This window comes from Trachurus trachurus (genome assembly GCF_905171665.1).
Source record: "Trachurus trachurus genome assembly, chromosome: 21".
In the NCBI taxonomy this organism is placed as follows: domain Eukaryota; kingdom Metazoa; phylum Chordata; class Actinopteri; order Carangiformes; family Carangidae; genus Trachurus; species Trachurus trachurus.
The window spans coordinates 15,097,695-15,116,983 of NC_139899.1; the positions used below are offsets into that span (position 1 = coordinate 15,097,695).

Sequence of the window (19,289 nt, forward strand, 5' to 3'; positions counted from 1 at the left end):
ATTAAGTGTGCAGAAATGAAATGAAATGGAAGCTCGCACTTCGTTCTATACCTACTGAAGATAATAAAATAAATGTTGTCCAAAAGAGATAAAGATGAATCACAGAGCAAGATTATATTATTATCAGGCCAAACTAAAGTTAGTATTCAGGACATTATAGCAGCCCAACATTAGCTGTTTCATAGGAAGATTTTTCATTCTTGAAAGATGAATGAAGCATTGACTAGCCTTGCTACTTTCACAAACAGAGTTTGGAGCTGAACCTGTGAATCAATTAACGGCTTACATGGTCAATAATTAATCTAATTTAATTGTTTCAGCCTCTACTGGGCAGAAAAGCCCCAAAGTCATTGCTTATTCAGTTCACTGTGTGGATTTTTTTTTTTTGACAGACGGACAGACAGACAGACAGACAGACAGACAGACAGATAGATAGATAGACTGACAGACAGATAGAGAGAGATAAGAGTGTATATGTTAAAAATTGCAAAATGCAGCTCAAAGGGCAGGTGAGCTGGAAGAGGACACAGGCAGTAGGCTACAGTCAGTTGGCTAGGGCTACACTGTAGTCTCATAAATTAGTTACATATCAAACATTGTGAACAGAAACAGTTTAATAGTACTTCGTAATAAAACTAAATGCAACATACGTGTCAAGTTTTTAGTCTCTGCTATGCGAGTAAAATGCACTATTTTACTCTAAAGCCAGGCTTACCTTGTGCTATCCCTCTCTGCACAGTGTATAGGTTGACAAAATTGTAACCAAGGGAACTATCCTCCCTTCTCTCATTGGTTCATTCAACAATGCGAACCTCCTCTGGAACGCCCCCCGCTCCCATTGCAACCAATCAGGAGTGCGTACTGCTTTCCCACATTCCCACTGACGTCATGCACGCTTGCATAGCCTAGGACTGTACTGGTGGAGGCAGGAGGCAGCGGAGGGGTCGTCTTCGTCTTCTTCTCGACTATGGAGGCGAGTTTCGCTCTTCCACACGCATGGGACTAAAAGACAGGACTTTACCGATGAAGTTACGCGTTCCAATGTACATCAGAGCCGCAGCTCAGCCAGCTCTACAACAGTCCTCCTAAGGTATTTAACTGCTTTTTTCTCTCCCCCCCACCGCCGCTCCTTCACTAACTGCAGAGTAATTGGGGGAAAACCTGAGGGAAAAATGAACACGTCTGTGCGCAAGGCAGAGTATGCATGCACCGCTGCTTGAACTCAGAAAGTCTTCAATTCACTGCAAAAAGAAAGTGGTGGCTTTCGTAGACCGTGTGTGTCACACAAGACAAGCTTCTTTAGGCTTCTTCCCGGTGGGGGGAAGAATCTAATACTACGCTAATCTTGTTCTTGTGACCGATTCATCGCCAACAACGCACACCTTTGAGGGACCTTCACGCACTGTCTTCTACGTAACGTCCTAACCGTTGGGATGAAACTTAGCCTGGTAACGTAGACTGAAATTGTTTCAGTGTTAGTTTTCCAGTAGGGGAAAAATAAATAAATAAACAAATACCCCCCTAAAACTCACCTTTCTCTCACATTGTCCTTGAAAACGTGTAGCTAAGTGGTGAAGGAAAAAGCAGGTGAGCTTAGAGTGTGGGAATCTCTGGAATGCGAGGACGCGGAGGGGCGGAGATCCAGACACTCTTCACCCGCAAGATAAACTTACCTTTACCTCGCGGTCACACTCAAACTGCCATATTTAATCACCCTATTTGCATTTTAAGAAGATACGCTGCTTTAAAAAAAAAAAAAAAAAAAAACGTGGACCGTGACTCTCATTGCTTTTCTGTGTTGTGCAAGTACAAACCTACCTCCTGAGGACAAGATGGACTCACCTTTAATGCCAGAGAGGCTGTCAGAGAAATAGTCTAATTATCTGACCTAATGCATTTAAGTGCAGCACTCCTTATGCCTGATTGATTAGGGAGCTAGTGTAGTATTTATGCCATCACATCCTGAACCACTTTGGTTATAAAAGTGGGTGTGATTTCATGCACTATTGTAAATGTGTGCATCATACAGCATAAAATCATTTGCTTGGTGTTTTGTTTTTTAACCCATTATTTGCCTGTATGAACTCGAACTGTTATAGTGTGAGAGATGCAATTGCAAAGAGAATACACTATACTTGAATCCCCCAGTGTCATGTTTTGAGTCTTGCTAAAGCCAAGGCAACCTAAAGGCTTAGAGAAGCACTTATTAATTTTGTTATAATGGCTATTCACCAAAGGTCAAGACTCATGCTCCTGTTATCGGATGAAAGATGCTGAGAGCAGTGCTCCAAGTCTTTCTTGTTGCCATGCAGACATGGAAAGGTTATCTGCCTTCATCACTGATGTGACCATATTGCAGGTTAATTTTATTTCAGCCACTTAACAGTAGGAGTGCATATGGCAGATGAGATCATATGTGAACTCTGTCTCATACTCACTCAATCTCAACACACACACACACACACACACACACACACACACACACACACACACACACACACACACACACACACACACACACACACACACACACACACACACACACACACAGAGGCACACACCCAAGAGGAATCTCTAGGTTACTCCCCTCGTGATTCACATTAGTGCACAAGACACACACAGTCACACAGCTGACAACCATTGAGGGTGGTTTACTGTGGAATTGAAACAACAGCACGGTGTTGGGTTGAAGACCGAAACTTGCCCTCTGTTTTTGTGTGTGTGAGTTTTATGTTTTATTCCGCAAGTTTCTGTTTATGCTTTAAGCTCATGGTCAGACATGCTGTCAACCAGTTGTCAGTTTGATTTGTCCTACTCCTCGTTGTGTATCGCTCTGGCTGCACGAGATAGTCATGCAAAGTTTGTGAAACTTTCTCTATTGATTATTCAGGCGTAGTTGTAGATGTTTTTTAAAAAAAGGCATTGCTTGCCTGAAGAACAATTTCTGTCACAGTCGACACAAACACATCCATGCTTGCAAAAATACCTATTGTGTGACTGTTTGACATGGTCAGTCGTCACAGTGAGTTCTTTCTAATGGGAAATGACAACAGTTGAATAGTTTAGCGCCCTTTGGCGGGCCTCTTGAATTTTTTTCACTCTTTAATTCTGGCCCGACATCAAGGCTTAAGCCCTTACCCCTTATGTTACACGTCAGATTTACTTTGTTCTGCTGTAATCAAAAAGTAGTCCCTCTTCATCTTTCAAGAATCTCCAATCTCCTCCCCACAGTTCGGTTGTTTAGTTATTTGACTGATGTCTGCGCAAGCATGTGTCTTATATTAAATACCTACATCCTGAAATATCAGTCTTTTCCATCAACCAGTCAAAAACTTTTTTAGCATCCCTTATGCTCATCTGGTATGGTATTGCAGTATTTATAACACAAATATTAAATAAACAACCATATAATTACTGTTCATGCTTAAAAGTATGATGCACTAGCCATAATTTGAAATAATGGTGATGCAAATTCAGGTGCAGAAAAGCACCAGAGTTTTTCTCTGTCTGAAAGTCCTTTGCGACTGTTTTGTGGTAGTGTGTTTGTCAGTAATAATAGTTCATAGCAGCAACCAACTGAAAAAAGCTTTTTATGCATCCTTTGGCATGGAGATCCTTTTTTTTCTCATCACACCACCCCACATAGCTTCTTTTCCATCCTACATTTGCATACTGTGGTCTGAAGAGAGTTGGTCTTTTTCTCCCTGCCTTGAGGACAAACCATGTAAAAGGGTTGGGAATTTCCATTGTGAACTTTATATCTATCTTTGATCTTTCATTCCAGAGATTTTCTAGATACAATGAGTAGACCAATTATTAAAATACATTTATTTAAAGTATAAGCTATATTGTAAAAAGTCAAATAACGTAATGTAGTGGATTTTCAAATAATACATTTGCAGCATAACCCATTCCTAATATATTAGGCATGCTGTCCTGTCATATGTAAGAAAAAAAGTATTCAAAGAAACTAATTAAAAAACCATACTTCATGTATTGGGTGCACTCAGCCTTGCAGTGGCTTGTGTGAATAAGCCTTGACATGTGCGGCTGCTGGCTGGTTGTTGATCTAACTGGATATGTAGATAGATTCCTGAAAGAGTCCCAGATTTCATGCTTTGGTTGGATCCCAGACAGCTAAAGATAATACAGAACACAAAGCATGTCAGCGCTTTCAGAGATTAGGTGTACAATAGATTTTGTCCAGTAAAATAGCCCTCCATGGACCTGACATGCTGAGTCTGAAAGACAGTCCCTCATCTGTGTCTGCTATGTGGACAGCAGCAGTGCAGCGACAGAGCTTTTCCACAGTCTTTTGCTCCACATGCGGCCTCACCACTGAAATCTTCCCGCAACTAGCCTACATTGCTAAAACAACCCCATCAATCTAAACCTATTGGACTCCAGAATTACCTCAACAGGGCACATAATACCTTGTTGAATATTTCAAAGTGCTACTCACATTATCACCCCAGGCAAAAGCTCTCTCTTTACAGATGGTAAGAGGAGTGGTGGTGCAGGAGTCCGTCCCCAGTGGAATACATGACATAATCAATGAGCACCCAAACAGAATGGGAAATGTTTGAACCAAATGCCATACTGGCGGATAACTCAACAATCTTCATGCATTTATTTGTTTCATTGATTCCTTGGTCTATAAAATGTCAGAACGGCTTAATTGAAATAGAACGTGGTCTCACCAACCACTTTCACGCCTAAAGATGTTTTATTTACAATGTGGAGAATCAGCCACAATCCCTGGAGTCAAAGTGCAACCACCAAACGGCTCTGAGAATTAGCTCCGTTTCAAACAGATTAACTGATTAAATTTCCAGTCAATTGACGTATTCCTTAATTTACTTATTTTTTTCAAAACATGTTTCAGCTGAACACAAAACTAAGGCTGTGTGCTTCTTGGTTGCTCAAAAAGCTTGTTTGTGGGATCAGGTGTCACCCCAAAGTGGAATGTGAGTGCACTTGGGGGCTGGATTTAGTCAGAAGGTGAAGGCATCTCCCCAATGTCAGGTTACATTCTAGTGACCATGGCAGTTACACCACTTCCCAGACTACAACTGGAAACTGAAATGATCTGCGGGATTTGTCTGGCTCGCCTGTTTCTGTAAAAGTCTGCCAAGAAGCAGACGATTCACTTTTTAAATGTCAAGGCATTTAAAAGACTCCAACAAAGTGAAATTACCTCTGAAAAGGGGAGTTGTTGACATTGGAAATGAACAAATACAGTTCAAGCACATGGCATTTGAAATGACATTTTATAGATCCTAATAAATGCATTTTCTTGTGGAGTTGTGAGGCAGATGTGTGCTGTGATAGAACAGCTTATACTTTTCTTTTTCTTTTTTATCTTTCTCTGTCAAAGCAACTTGATATTGTGACAAAATCAAAGCTGACAAACCTGTGGCCGTGAGGTAATGGTGCAGAGATTGATACGACGTATAGGACTGAGACACTACCCTTGGAAGTTTTTCCTCTTTTCGTATCACAACGCATAGGCGGGAGGCTTATCCCCAAGAAGCAGAAAATATCCCACAATTGCTGCGGCAATTTATTCTACAAGGGTCTAAAGCATAACTATATCTGTTACGCTACCAGTTTACAAACTCATCTAACCTGTTAAAGTGCTTGTTCCCGTCTCGAGGAGAGCTGTTTTTCTGGCATCTGAAGTGCACTCTCCCCTGCATGCATCAGTAACCCTGAACAATGCCAAGCCCCCTTATTTTTGGATGGACATTCATTCCCAGGTGCTCACACGTCATTTAAAGTTTCCCACTGCAGCTAAAAGAAATCCAGAATAACTGAAAGAAACATTAGTCACAAACTGGTATGTAGCTACTGGGATAAGAAATTGCATATTGATATGTGTTACATTATATATATATATATATATATATATATATATATATATATATATATATATATATATATATATATATATATATATATATATATATATATATATATATAAAAAGAGATTTGCTGAAGTGTCTCAGTGATATGATGAACATGATAGCACTCGCAGTAGGACCCTAAGGATATAAATTGCAGAAAATGCCTCAAATAAAACTATACGTATACCTCTGCAGAGCTGTGAAGTCACACACCTCCATGAATCATTATAGAGTACAACTAAGGGGGAATTTATTTTACTAACTTGTGCGGTGTGATTTATTTTTTCAATTAAATCCCCTTTGATAGATTATCCATATGGTGCCATCTAACAGAAGCTCTACCTCCCTTCTCAGTATGCAGCGACAATGCAGTCAGAGATATTCGCCTTTTGTCAGCCTGCGTCCTTCTGTTGAACTGTGTCAAATAAAAAAAAAGAGCTTGCATATCAAATACAGTGGGCAGCAGCATACTCACCTCAACTAAATCCGTGTTTTAAAAGGCCAGCTAGTACTGGTTGGCTGATCTGACATTTTCTTAAGTAACTGAATTCCGCCTGTCTTTCCGCATCATGGTTCGATGCATGACAGTGTCCTGGTTAAGGAACTGATTTTACCCTTTTCACTTATCCCAGTTTTACTCTCTAAAAGCTATTCAGAGTTGGGTCATTATATATTGGATCTTGGAGATATTCTTCTCTTTCTCTGTCATTTCAATTTGGATACAGAAGATTGTGAATTAAATTTGCTCTTTAAAATAGTTAATGGTCTTCGTCTTTAATTCTAAACAACAGTCCATGGAGTTTACATTCGAAGTTTTGGCAAACTATACACATTAAAGCACTCTTTGTTAAAAAGAGTGGACAGATACACACCCTTTTTTCTTCATTGGGATATGTATTTTAGTTCTGTCATCAAATATGTTTGCCGTCGACTCTTCCCAACTTTTAATAAAAGGCACATCAGCTGTAAGATTCAAGTCAACCATAAGGAGTATGTATGGGAAATGTTGATGCTGATCCATTTCTACCTGTAAATGTTGAACACCGAAAAGACATTATTGGGTTCCTCACACTTCTTTGTTTCCTTTTTGAACATGCGCACTACAGTCTACGTTAGGCTAGGGTTGGGCGATAACCGATTATCGAAATTGATCAAAAATTTATCGTGATCCCGAATCGAGATCGTTTTATCGCCCAGCCCTACGTTAGCAGTGTTTCCCATACATTCATTAATACGTGGCGGCCTGCCACAATTACGACCGTCACAAATAGATTTTTCGGCTTTTGGCTCGACCAACGTTATATCGTTCCGTTCATTGATCTCTGCATAGCTCTTTCTCCGTTATTGGCGTTCTAACACACAGAAACAGAGAAGCGCGCATGCATGACAGCAGTGCGCGGTAAAAGTGAAACTTATACGGACCGACCACAGTCTCCTTGCAACCTGTGGGAAACACTTTAGGCTACTGACTGACAGCATGTTTGTCAGAGACTTGACCCAACTGACATCTTGGTGGCTCCTAAACACATGAATGGCATAAAATCACTTAAATATGCGGCTGTTCAGAACTTTCCAAATGTTATTGGAATAAATGGGCCACAAAAATATTTTCTCTATTTCAAAGTGGCTCTGTTGTTGTTAGTGTGTGTGTCGCACAAAGACCCTGAAAACCCCCGAATTGTCTCAGAGCTTGACTCCGTCCCTAGGGGTTTGAGTTGAATAACATGTTAGTTTTTGATTGTTTACCGTAAGGAATGGTTCACAGTGACGATGTATCTTTATTTTTGGCCTCATTTAACCTTACAAGGAAAAAACAAATGTTGAGGAGAAGTTGTTGTTAAAGCAGGGCTCAGCTAAGCTAATTCTTGGCCACCTACTTCAGGGGCCATCTGAGGTGTACAGATATAGATTAGGTTTTCTCTTAGGACTTCACAGATCACTTTCCAACCTGCAGGCTGAAACTAAAGGGAAGAAGAAATACCATTTGGAGTACATGTCATGTCGGTGAGCTTAGCTGCTTAAAACATGTTATAGCCTCTGGACATTTCTATTGTGAGCTGGTAAAAGAGCTAAATTGACTGTCTCGTCAACGTCAAGACAGAAATTATGATCAGGTTATATGAGTTTCAAGGATTCACCTACTTAAAGGTAGAGTCTGTAGGATTTTCCTCAAAACAAAATATTGACTTGTACAAAAGAAATCATCACCTATGGGCTTCTACTCATGTATGGTGGTGACTATGTCTGCAGAGCTCCCGCCCCCGACACTCCAGAGTTTCACTTGGACTATATTTCCTTTCCTTTAAAGCAGATATCAGTGGAATGTTTTTGTTAATATAAGTCCTAAATAGTCCTATTTTCCGTCAGCAATCACTTACATGAAGTATTTCAGCCTAAACACGAGTCTCTCCGTCACTCTGCTCTGCTGTAACCCGAGGAGAAAATTTTCCTTGTGGGATACAAGTGTTATCCAATGAGGAGAGAGAACGGCATGAAGGGCTGTGTGTGCAGCCAAGGGATGCGCGTGAATGTGGTGACGTAGCACGAGGACCAATTGATGCCTGACAAGGGCGGGGGCTGCTAACTCATGGTGCGTTCAAAGAAACTCGTACTTTGTGTTTTTCCTTCCTGTGAAGTCATACCAGTTCGATCTGGTACGAGTTCACGGGTCGGAAGTTACGAGTGGCCGTTATAGGGAACTTTCACAGACAACAGGATGGTAAAAACACGAGCTATGGGTTACCTGGAACGCTACCAAGTCGTAGTTGTGACTTGAAGCTGTAACTTACGGTTTCAAAAGCCTGCCTTGAACGCAGCATTAGCCGAAACGGCCGTGAAGCTGATATCTGCTTTAAGTCTGCCATTTCCCCTGGCTTGATAGCGTCCAGTCGCTATCTTTGTGGTGGTAGCAAATATTCAAATGAGAGCTTTGAAGGGCGAAGTGGAGAAGGGCTCCATCATGTGAACAGCAGTCGAACATGGGTCAGTCCTGACACGTGCTGTCAGGGGCAGGGGGGCGTGCACGGTTAAGCCTGAGAGGAGGGGCCCAATTTGAACGTTGTTGTTACAAACTGCAAAGAACAAACCTTTAAAGTTATTACAAACAGGAATGTTTCCAAGTTATTGAGTAATTAAAGACGCCTTAGTGATTGTAATGTTATCAATAAATGAGGACGAGCACCCCTAACAGTTCTTATTAACAATACCATCATTTCTTAATGATGTGACTTGTTTCATTCTTCCTGTCGATCACAGTTTTTGGCGCAGTTATCAGTAGTGGCACTCCAATTTGGATGGTTAGCAGCACGTTGCTCCATGACCCCTGTCTCGCCACTCGGAGGCACAGAGCACTGAGTAGGCAGTGCCAATGCAAATCAGCCATCGGGATGCACATGTCTCAGATCCATCTCTTTCTTTAAGCTGGTTCACTACAACAAAAGTTCCTGTGTTAATGTGTTAATGTTCAAAAGTTACTACACAGGTGTGTTCAATCTGTCAGTCCCAATATTTTATTCCTATTTTCTTTATAAGATTTATCAAAGCTTTGAACCAGAAGACCAAGATGTATTTATACCAGAGCTCCAGCTCTACATTTACAGAGTCTAGCTCCAGAGCTAGACCCCGTAAATCATGATGAAAAGAAGAGTAGCTTCGTGTCAATAAAATGATTTTTTTTTTTCATCCCTAAGAAGAAAAGCTATGATTCCCAGACGATAGCGCTGGTTAAAAAAGCATTTACCAGTCCATTTAAATTTTCCATACCATCTAAATCACATCTAAATCTGGCAGGACAAAGACTAGAGTTCATCTCAGTTCACCATCAATTGTAAACCACCATGGAAATGATAGTAGGTCTGTTATCAGTGTGTGTTTATGCATGGTTGCACACTTGTAAACACAACTGCTACAAAGATCGCCACTTATCCCTTTTCAGTCAGACTGCAGGTGTTTGGTTTTGGTTTACATGAAATGTTGGGACAAGCAGCTCGCTGACAGGAATGTCAGAGGGAGCAGAGCAGTTGGTGTTGTGATAACAGCAGCATGCACACACGGTTCTGTTATATCATGTCGTCACGTTACGATGTTTGTGATTTCACCTAACTTTGGTGTTATGGAAACAAGAAAACATAACTCGGTGTGGACAAAACTGTGATCATATTCATAATCTTAATATGACAGAGCCAAGTGTGTGTATGACAGTAAACGTAGAAGCCATCTTTCCTTTACCCCCCAATTCATCACAACAAACCTTCAGAATTATCGTTTTTATTAAGAAGCAGTCAACTAAATTAGACTTTTACAATTCATAGCTATGTGATTGATTAGTTTTCTGGGGGCAGTCCATCTCTGGCTGTAATCAGTCTCAATAAAAAGTGCTGTGTGAGCTGAGTTATTCACCTCAGAGACACCTCACATTGTGGGAAGCCGGGCCACTGCCAATAGCAGGGCACTTGTTATGCAGATTTTCCTTTTCAATTTTTGTCATTTGTATGATCTTGGAATTTCTGTCAGACCTCTCTCCCAGAATCCTGCATGACATAAAATTTTAACACGATCATAACCATATGACACGCTCGGTAGTGGGGAAGTGATTGACACAGCAAATGGTGCGGGGAGGGAGTGTTGATAAAACTTGCCAAATTGATGAAACACATTTTTAACTGAACTGTTAAATAAGGTTAGATAATGAGCATCCAATGCAGTGATCAATATATTTTTATTCAACACTGACAATTAGCTTAGTACGTGAAATCTTGTTACATTTGTCCCGTCTTATCTGTCGTAGAAGGAATGGGTTTTTGTGTTGACTTTACAGGAGATATACACGGTGTTATGTTATAATTCCTTCTTGGAAGCAAATTGTTGCCGTAGTTGTTGTGTCTGCATTGTAATTGTATGCACTATGCAGAAAGGCATTAGGGTGTTAAATGTATCCGTCTAACAATGTGTGACAGGATGAAGCACGTCTGTCTAGCGCAAACCCAGATTCTACTTAAAGGATTTACATCCAATCAGAATAATTTATGTCCCGTTCTGTCACAACATATTACACTGGTGTTGAAACCAGCCGATGAACCTGCAGTTGAGCCTTTCTGCTCCCCATTAGTTGAGGTATTGTTGTGAGGAAATGATTTTGTGGGTGAATGATCACTGTGGGAAGTTGTTCTCGGAAGGTTAGCCTTGTGTTATTATTGCTGCGCAGTGCAAACACGGAGTATTTGGACTACAGTCGTCTTCTTCCCCGTGCCCTCTTTGAGTAAACACATCTGGCCTGATAATGTGCAGCTCAGAGAGTTTGGATGCGGTGTGTGGCATTAGTCTGTGCAGGTCTATGTGGTGTTTGTCTTATTAAATGAATACATTTCCTGCCTTTACTCAGAGACAAGCCCTGCCCCGTGGATACACATGCTCAGATAGGCCTCGGGTTATTGCAACATGTGTGTGCGGGCCGGGGTGAGGTTGAAGGTGTGTGAGCCAGACGTGGGCGCAGCTTCTGAAAGATTACTTTTCATGCCCACTTTGTTGAGAAGGTGGATGAAGAGGAAGCTGGACTTATTGTCTTTACTCTATTTAATCTCAGTTTCACCTTGTTTAATCCTTAATCAACCGAAGGACAGGTATGTGTCTGCTTTTTAAAAGAGATTACATCACTTTGTGCTTATTCAGGGTAATGATTGATAGAGTTATTGTGTGTGCATGCAAGACTGTTTTTCTTTGCAAAGGAGACATTCCTTTGCTTTTGGGTGTGTTTAATATGAGCAAAGCATTTTCAGCTGTTGAGAAAGTCAAACATCAAGGGATCTAATAATAACATTTTGTGTTTTTCTGCTGGCAAGTCCACCATGTGGGACACTTGTAGAGAATTTGTCATCCTCCTCTAAAAGAATTTTCCACATGTGGCATCTACTAAGAAGTGGCTGTGTGTTGAAGCTGAGAGAAGTATACTGTCTGAGGTTTTAGTTAATTGGGGACATGCAGTATCCATAGGACCATTTGTGTATTAGTATTACCCAAATTCAGAAACCAGCTCCGAGCCATTACTTTGGTCAGGGCCTCAGTCAGCAATTCCTAACCACATGTGTATCCAAACAGTGTGTGCAGAAGGGGGATTTCAGAAATGGTTTAAGCATTCAGTGACTTGCTATGGAACATAATGTGGCTGTTGTGGTTTTCTGAGCTGCTGCAAAAAATGTTTTTTTGTGTTTCTCTATTTATTGAGGCTGAAATATATTATTGTTCTTCCTGGCGAATTATTATAAATCATATTGGACCGTGTTAGTTTTATTCAGGGAAGTCAATACAGTGCTAGAAAGAAGCAATTAAGCATTTTGAGTCTTTGGGGACATTTTAGCTGCTGAGAGATTAGCAGTGGGGACTGTATGTCTCCCCACAGAGCTTTCACATGCTGCATAATGCAGCTAGTTCAGTCTAGATACATTATAAGCAATCATGTGCTACAGGGGCCTGAGTGCATGTGGCCCCTCGTGCTCAGATTGAAGTTGGTCGCCCGCTTTTAGGAAGCCACTGTGAATCCAGTTTGTATAAACACTGCTGTGCGTAAGTTGTAGGCACTGGTGAAACATGCTGTTAATGCTTTAAAAAATAATGCCATGTTTAGTTTTTATTTATCAGCAATATCAAAAAAGGAAAGACAATGAAAACATTTAGGCCTTGTCCACACGAAAACAGAGCTTCACCCAAAACGATCTTTTTCTTGTTTGTTTTGGAAAAAAAATCTCTGTAAACATGGCATCATTTCAAGAAATATCTTGTCTTGTGGAGCGTGTGTGACACTGTAACGCTGCCAAACATAAACACCAAAAACAGAGAAGAAGACGGAAATTGCCCCGCTGCATTCAAACTCCAAACATTATAAGTCGACTAAATGTGGACTGGGAGTCGTGCCAGTGTAAATATGATGATCAGTGATGATTTAATGGACGTAATTCTGCGGGACCGACAGTAGTCGGCCATTGTTGTTGTTACGTTATGTGCATATATACTTCTGACATCATAGTTTCAGATCCATTTTGGGTGTACTGTCTACATGAAAACGCTGGGGCGGCATTTTCAGATTTTACTACTCTCTGACCTGTTTCCAAAAAATATCGCTTTCACCCCCCGAAAACGCTGTTTCCGTCTGGATGAAACGGCGAAACGATAAAAAACGTATGCAGATTCATTAAATCCGTGTTTGACTCGTCGTCCCTGTAAATGAGGGAAACCTCAGTGACCAACGAGTTAAAATAAAGGTTTAATAAATAAAAAAAATAAAGTGTGGACGGCCTCTTAGTTCAGCCATCCTACATCTTATAAACTGCATCAACTTCTACCAAGGCACTTAGGCTCTGTAGAGGCCTTACCATAGAAAGGCTCTGTATTCTTTTTGTGTGTGAAGATAGTTCTTAATGGCTTAATGTCTGGTCTTTGGGAGAAGTTGTGATGCTGCAGAATCAATTTGGGACCGATGAAATGCTTCTGGTATAGTAGTGCGTGATGGATGTGAACCTGCACATCTAAAAGGCTTTAAACATTTAAAACTATTCTATATGTCAAGTGCATACTTTGACGACTTCATGTTTGTTTCAAACATCCTGAGGGTGGATGAGCCAGAGACACACAGGTTTAATGGGATGTTAAGCTTGATACACTGTAAAATATTTATTAGATCATTGCACACAATGTAGCTCTTACGAGTATATATATTGAAATTCCACTCCACGGATTGCCAAGTTTGGTTCCATATGTATTCAAATTAAGTTTTAAGAAGATGGTAATGAACTACTATCTATGGCCACTTTCCTCTCCAATAAGAGGTAATGTAGATAAGAGAGATGCAGCCCATTGTAGGTTTGCGTTAAGTAGTTCTCAGCTCTGTTTGTGCTGTAGATTTCCTGACCCCTTTCAGTTCGCCAAGTTGGAGCAATCAGCTTTTTATACTGCTGCCTCTCCCAGACTCTTTGGCACAGAAATCCAGGCTTATATATAATTATTTCTCAGCTCATCTCAATTTGTCTGTGTTGAATTACTGTGACCTGGTGTCACTCAGCCTCCTGAAGACAAACCCTTTTTCCGCTGACAGACAGACAATGGGTCTTTTGACTTACAGGGAAAAGGAATTCAGGTGACGACAGTTTATCTCCTCTTCAAGTAAAAAATGAGGAATTAAAGAATACACCAGTCAGCGCATTTACATGAACCTAAGTCAACTATTTTTTGTTAGTTTTTCTGCAGTCGCATTTGATTTCAAATAAGCCATAATGGGTTGAGATAAAACTGTAACAAGGATAGGTTTTTGTTGGGGAAACTTGATCTCTCAGTCATCCATGTGCTTAACCAGATTTCCAACAGAGTTTTTCTAAGAGTACATGAAATGATTGCATGACAAGCATGTCAGACAAGTAGTATCAACCTAATAGCGGTGCAGTGGTATGAAAGGAGAGAATAAAACGATCAAATCGAAAGTCAGACATAAACAGAAACTGAAATCCATATCTCTAAATTAAGTCACGTTTTGAGTGTTTGGCTGCAGGCTGTTTTTAAGAACACAGTCAGGAAAACAGTGCTGTTCAGGATTCAGAATGATTATGTTGTTTACTGTTTTTAAGCCCTGTACTGTAAGTCTCCTATTCACTGACCAGCTGCATGTAAACACAGGGGGTTACAATAACTGTGTTAACATGTAATGGTATATTCCCGTTTCCCCCTTTTTAACCTGATTTCTCTCAATAACCTGGTTTCCTGTGTGAATCTAAAACGTAGCCCACGTGATGGATCATATTAGATAAGCCGCCGCAGCGCTCCTTGGGGAAGGTGACACAAGGCACAGGTGGCTTTCAGATGGATTAGAGAACTTATGAATCCTTGTCTGCAGGTGATATTGATGCAAGACGGCAGTGTTTGAATGTGGGGCTTTCAATCTGTCTCAGCTCTCTACAGCATCATTCCCTCTATAACATCCTATCATTCCTATTTTACACCTGGACAGAGCCTTTCAGATTTATAAACACTGCCGCACAGTCGCCTCCACTTCCATGTCCTTCCTTGCATCATACGCTACATTTAGATTGGGAAACGGAGAGTCACGGAAAGAGGGGTTGCGTAAGAGGCTCCAAGGAGTGGCTGCAACTCTGAGGTCAGTAGATCAGACCACTTGATCCAGCGAGTCAGGGTGGGGTCAGACTAAGACTTTTCTTGGCAACCTGGGTTGTAATACTTTAAAAGTGAGATTTAGCCTTGGCAAGAATTTAGTCTCTCGTAAAACCTCTCAATGAAAGAAATAGTTGAAACACTTTGATTTAGTTTTTTTGATGTGCAGCTCTAAAACCTTACAGTGTCCGTGTCTTCTGCTTAGTCAAGGGAAATAATCATAACAGTAATAAGACACTGGTTTGCCTCTGTTTAGTCAAGACCAGAATGAGGTCATCTTTCCTCAGTGGGAAGTTCGCGGTATAGTCCTGATGCTTTCATGTTATGACAGCCTTGAAGGCTGCACAGTTTGGGCCCACCTACTTACTTTCTCACATACTCCTCAGCCTTGTGCTTCCTCCTCAAACTGTCCAGGGTCTTGACATACCAAAGTTTTTAACTGCCAGAGACTTCAGTGAGGCTATTTTCCCCTCTCTGCATTTGGGAGGGAAACACAAAGAGAAATGTTGAGGAACCAGTCAGCCGTGCGCTTATAGACTGTGGTAGGTTGGCAGCAGCATCGTTGTCTTCACTCCAATCTCAGAGCTGCTGAGAGCAAAGCCGAGTGAAATCATTCTGGACCAGATGTAATGGGGAATTTCAGAGGTAGGCTCAGATACACATCGCAATTTTTCTTTGCGTAATGGTGCCTTCGATAGAGTTGGCTTTCCTTTTTGTATGTTGTTTTTTCTGTGGCTCTACTTCCTACAGTTTGCTTAGTGTGCAGTTTCCTACAGGCAAGATTAAACTGCTAAGGGGGATTCATTTGGGCTGATTATATACACAGATTCTGGTTATGGCAAGCAATTTTCTTTTTTGATAAGAGACTGTATTGTATCGAATGAAACGGCGAAGGGTGACATAAAGGTCAAATATGTAGAGTCCCATTTATACCTAATCTCGGGTGATTTAGATGACAATTACCACAACAGCTCCTTGCTAACATAGCTGCACCCCTCTTATTGTCCTCCTTATGTGAACATCCTGAGGGAGAAAACAGAAGGGATTTTGTCCACCCCAACCGGGTTGACAACTTCTTGCAGTTTTAGGTTTTCGTGCTCTGTCAGTCCTGTCTGTTCTTCTTTTTCTGTGTTCAGGTCAGGAGAAGGAGGAGGAGTTCTGTCAAATTCAAACAGCTTTCCCCCGTTTCCTGTCTCTGCCTTTTCTGGGAATAAAGTCCATGTCCTTGATTCAGAAACAACCACGGTGGTGGGGAGTGAGTCAGGGCGGCTTGTTGCAACACCATGAATGAGCTGCAGGAAAGGAATTTAGGGAGACTGACGGGGGAATACGTGGAATATCCTGTGTGGACTAACATTCTTGGTAGCAGTAAAAAGCATTATCTGCTATTTAATACCACAGTGCTGGCACATGACTGTGTTCAGCTCGGACACCTTGAAATGCTCACTGTGTCTTGATGACAGACTCCCAGAATACCTCAGGGTCACATTTCATCTAAATGTTTGGGGGACCTCCCACATACTTCATACCCCACCACCACCACCACCACTTACTGCTTCATCCCCAGCCAAAAACCTTTATGCTCTCGCTATAAACAAACTGGCTGTCAGCCTGGGCGAAAGAATTCAGTACGCTTATGAGTTAGTGAGTGCATTTACATTATGGTAACATGACCCTTTAACCCTTTAAATTGACGTGTGTCTGCACTAAATTGGCTAACTTGGTGAAGCTACTGTATGTCAGGTCTTTGTGTCACCCTCAGGCTGCTATAATGGATGACAGATACTGTGAAATGTCAGACATTTAGGGAAGGAAGTAAAAGAAAAGTTACAATGCATAGCAGTGGGGCTAGTTTGTAAATCATCATATGATTATTTCATGGTGGTTTTAGCAGCGCTGTTCCACCACATAGACGTTGTTGTCTGGGTTGAAGTCTGTCTGGTTTAGTGGGGTAAATCATGTAGGTCAGAATGTATATGTGTAGAAACCAAGGGTGGAATATGTCTTTATAATTCCTATCTTGAAGATGACAGCAGCAGTGGATCTCTGAGGCTGTAAATGTCATAGTAAAATCCCTGTTTCCCTAAAGTCACATAGCTCCTGTGTTATTGGATGCCTTTCCTCTTGTCTACTGCTGCAGCCCTGAGCTGCGAGGCAGCAATTGCAGACTTTAGCAATAGCTACACTGTCTGGCTCAACAGGCTCCTTCTAGTAAATATGGATCCACCTTGAGCAGCGTTCCCCTGGCAGCCGCCCTGTCAACAGATATAATGAGACCATAACTATTCGTTCTATTTTCTCATTTCAATCCCCGGACAAGAGACCAGAGAGAGCAAAGGATACAGGAACACCTTACCTCCTCTGTCAGGCTGCTGACTTGTGTCTTTGTTTCCCCTTTTTTGTGGCCCGCTCTCACTCATCTCATGCATCCTCTGCACTGTATCGAATACACAAACATATCATTTTCACCCTTGTGCACACATATTCTTGGTATTCTAGTGCAGCTTTTGCACTGCATGGATTTAAATGCTTTTGTGGTTTGACTAGAGCCAGTTTCTATTGTCATGTCAGTGGTCTGTTCTTTTAATGTTACTGTATTACATACAGAAATCATTATTTAACTCATATGTTGTCTCAAAAGCCATATGGCATTGATTTGCACTGTTACAGACATGAGGCATTGACGGTCTTTTTCTCTTCGGGCCATATGGCATGTGTGGGTGTGTGTTTGTGTATTGCTGGCAGTGGCGTGTGACCATTGATAGTCACTTCTTAGCGTCATCCGCCTGTGCGTGTGCCGGGGAGGGATTGACTGGGTGTGTATTTTTCAATCAATCCCTCGAAGTGTGTTTGCAAATCCGTGCACACAGTCTGGTATGTGTGCACAAGATTGTGTGCGTGTGTTGTTGTTGTTGTGTTTTTCTGCTTCAAAAGAGTGCCTGTGGTGACCAGATTATGTTGTGTGTGTGTGTGTGTGTGTGTGTTTGTGTGTCTGTTCCTCTGTGTAGGAGGAATGCCAGCTCCTGAGCAGAGCCCAGTGACGGAGGAGGGGCTTCTGCTGACCATCCGCAACAGTTCAACTGGCCGCAATATGGAGGCTGATAACACCGCCAACAACATCCTGGCCTCTGTGAAAGAACAGGTAAGGTGTTTTTTATATATATATATACACACGTATAATATGTACACTGACAAATTTTCCCTGTGCTGTCGCGCACCCTGATCTCACAGCAATCATATAATACAACTCCTATAGCACAGAGTGTAGGCGGCATGAGGGCCAAGTTTATCAGGTTTAACATTGAAATGTTTTTCAGCAGTGACCCGTATCTTAACTCTATCACACGATCAACGCAGAAATGGCTGTACTCTTTGTGCAACTGGACACTGTTCTCGCAGGGCAATTCTTTTGCTCGCCCCCCTTGTCACTCGAGCAACCCAGGCCACCAACATCAAGCAAGTCAAGTAAACACCACAGCTATTTTTCCTCCCAGCTCAAAACTGGGAGGAGCCATTTGTTAGATATTATAATTATGTATGCCCTGGAGGCTTTGACTGTATTGGTACAGATATATTTATGTTGAATTAATTGTTCTACAGGGCAAGTGTTAAAGGGATAGTTCAACATTTTGGCAAATTGGCCCATTGCCATAAGTCCTATAGTTTTAGGAGTAGGTTCGTTACCTTTAATTGTTGGTGCAAGCTATTTAAATGACACAATCCAACAACTTCAAAATGCTCTCGTGGACAAGTTGTGACCTGCACGTTCACCACGCTATGAGAGTGAATTCATGCTAAACCGCTGATGCGCGTTCCCGTCGGGGGCAGTTATTCAGCAAGCAGCCCTGCATTTGCCTCAAAAACAACTCCGTCTCGTAATGTTCCGTTATTATCTCATAGCGTGGTGAATGTGCAGGTCACAACTTGTCCACGAGAGCATTTTGGAGTTTTTGGATTGTGTATTTGATGAGTTTTATGAGAGAAACCAAGAATGAGCCTCCTAACGTAGCTCTGAGCAGCTTGCGGCTCTGCTCCGCCTTTCTAAAAATAGCTCGCACCGGCAATTAAAGGTAACGAACCTACTCCTAAAACTATAGCGTGGTGAATGTGCAGGTCACAACTTGTCCATGAGAGCATTTTGGAGTTGTTGGATTGTGTCATTTAAATAGCTTGCACCAACAATTAAAGGTGACGAACCTACTCCTAAAACTATAGGGATTATGGCAATGAGCC

The 19,289-nt window shown here is 41.5% G+C and overlaps 1 protein-coding gene across 5 annotated transcripts in view; it reads left to right on the forward strand.

The window, feature by feature from the left end:
* The first annotated feature begins 913 nt into the window (after window positions 1–913).
* The window catches only part of pkp4 (plakophilin 4), a 79,672-nt gene continuing 61,296 nt past the window's right edge, over window positions 914–19,289 (forward strand). For 2 of the 5 annotated variants that reach the window (XM_083996779.1, XM_083996780.1), the window contains exons 1-2: window positions 11,175–11,234; window positions 18,065–18,198. In XM_083996779.1, the coding sequence (XP_083852905.1) occupies window positions 11,207–11,234; window positions 18,065–18,198 (162 nt within the window). In that variant the 5' untranslated portion in view covers window positions 11,175–11,206. Of the gene's footprint in view, window positions 1,091–11,174; window positions 11,235–11,340; window positions 11,525–15,609; window positions 15,702–18,064; window positions 18,199–19,289 lie in introns of those variants that run through there. The other 3 variants (XM_083996782.1, XM_083996783.1, XM_083996781.1) reach the window with 3 other exon arrangements.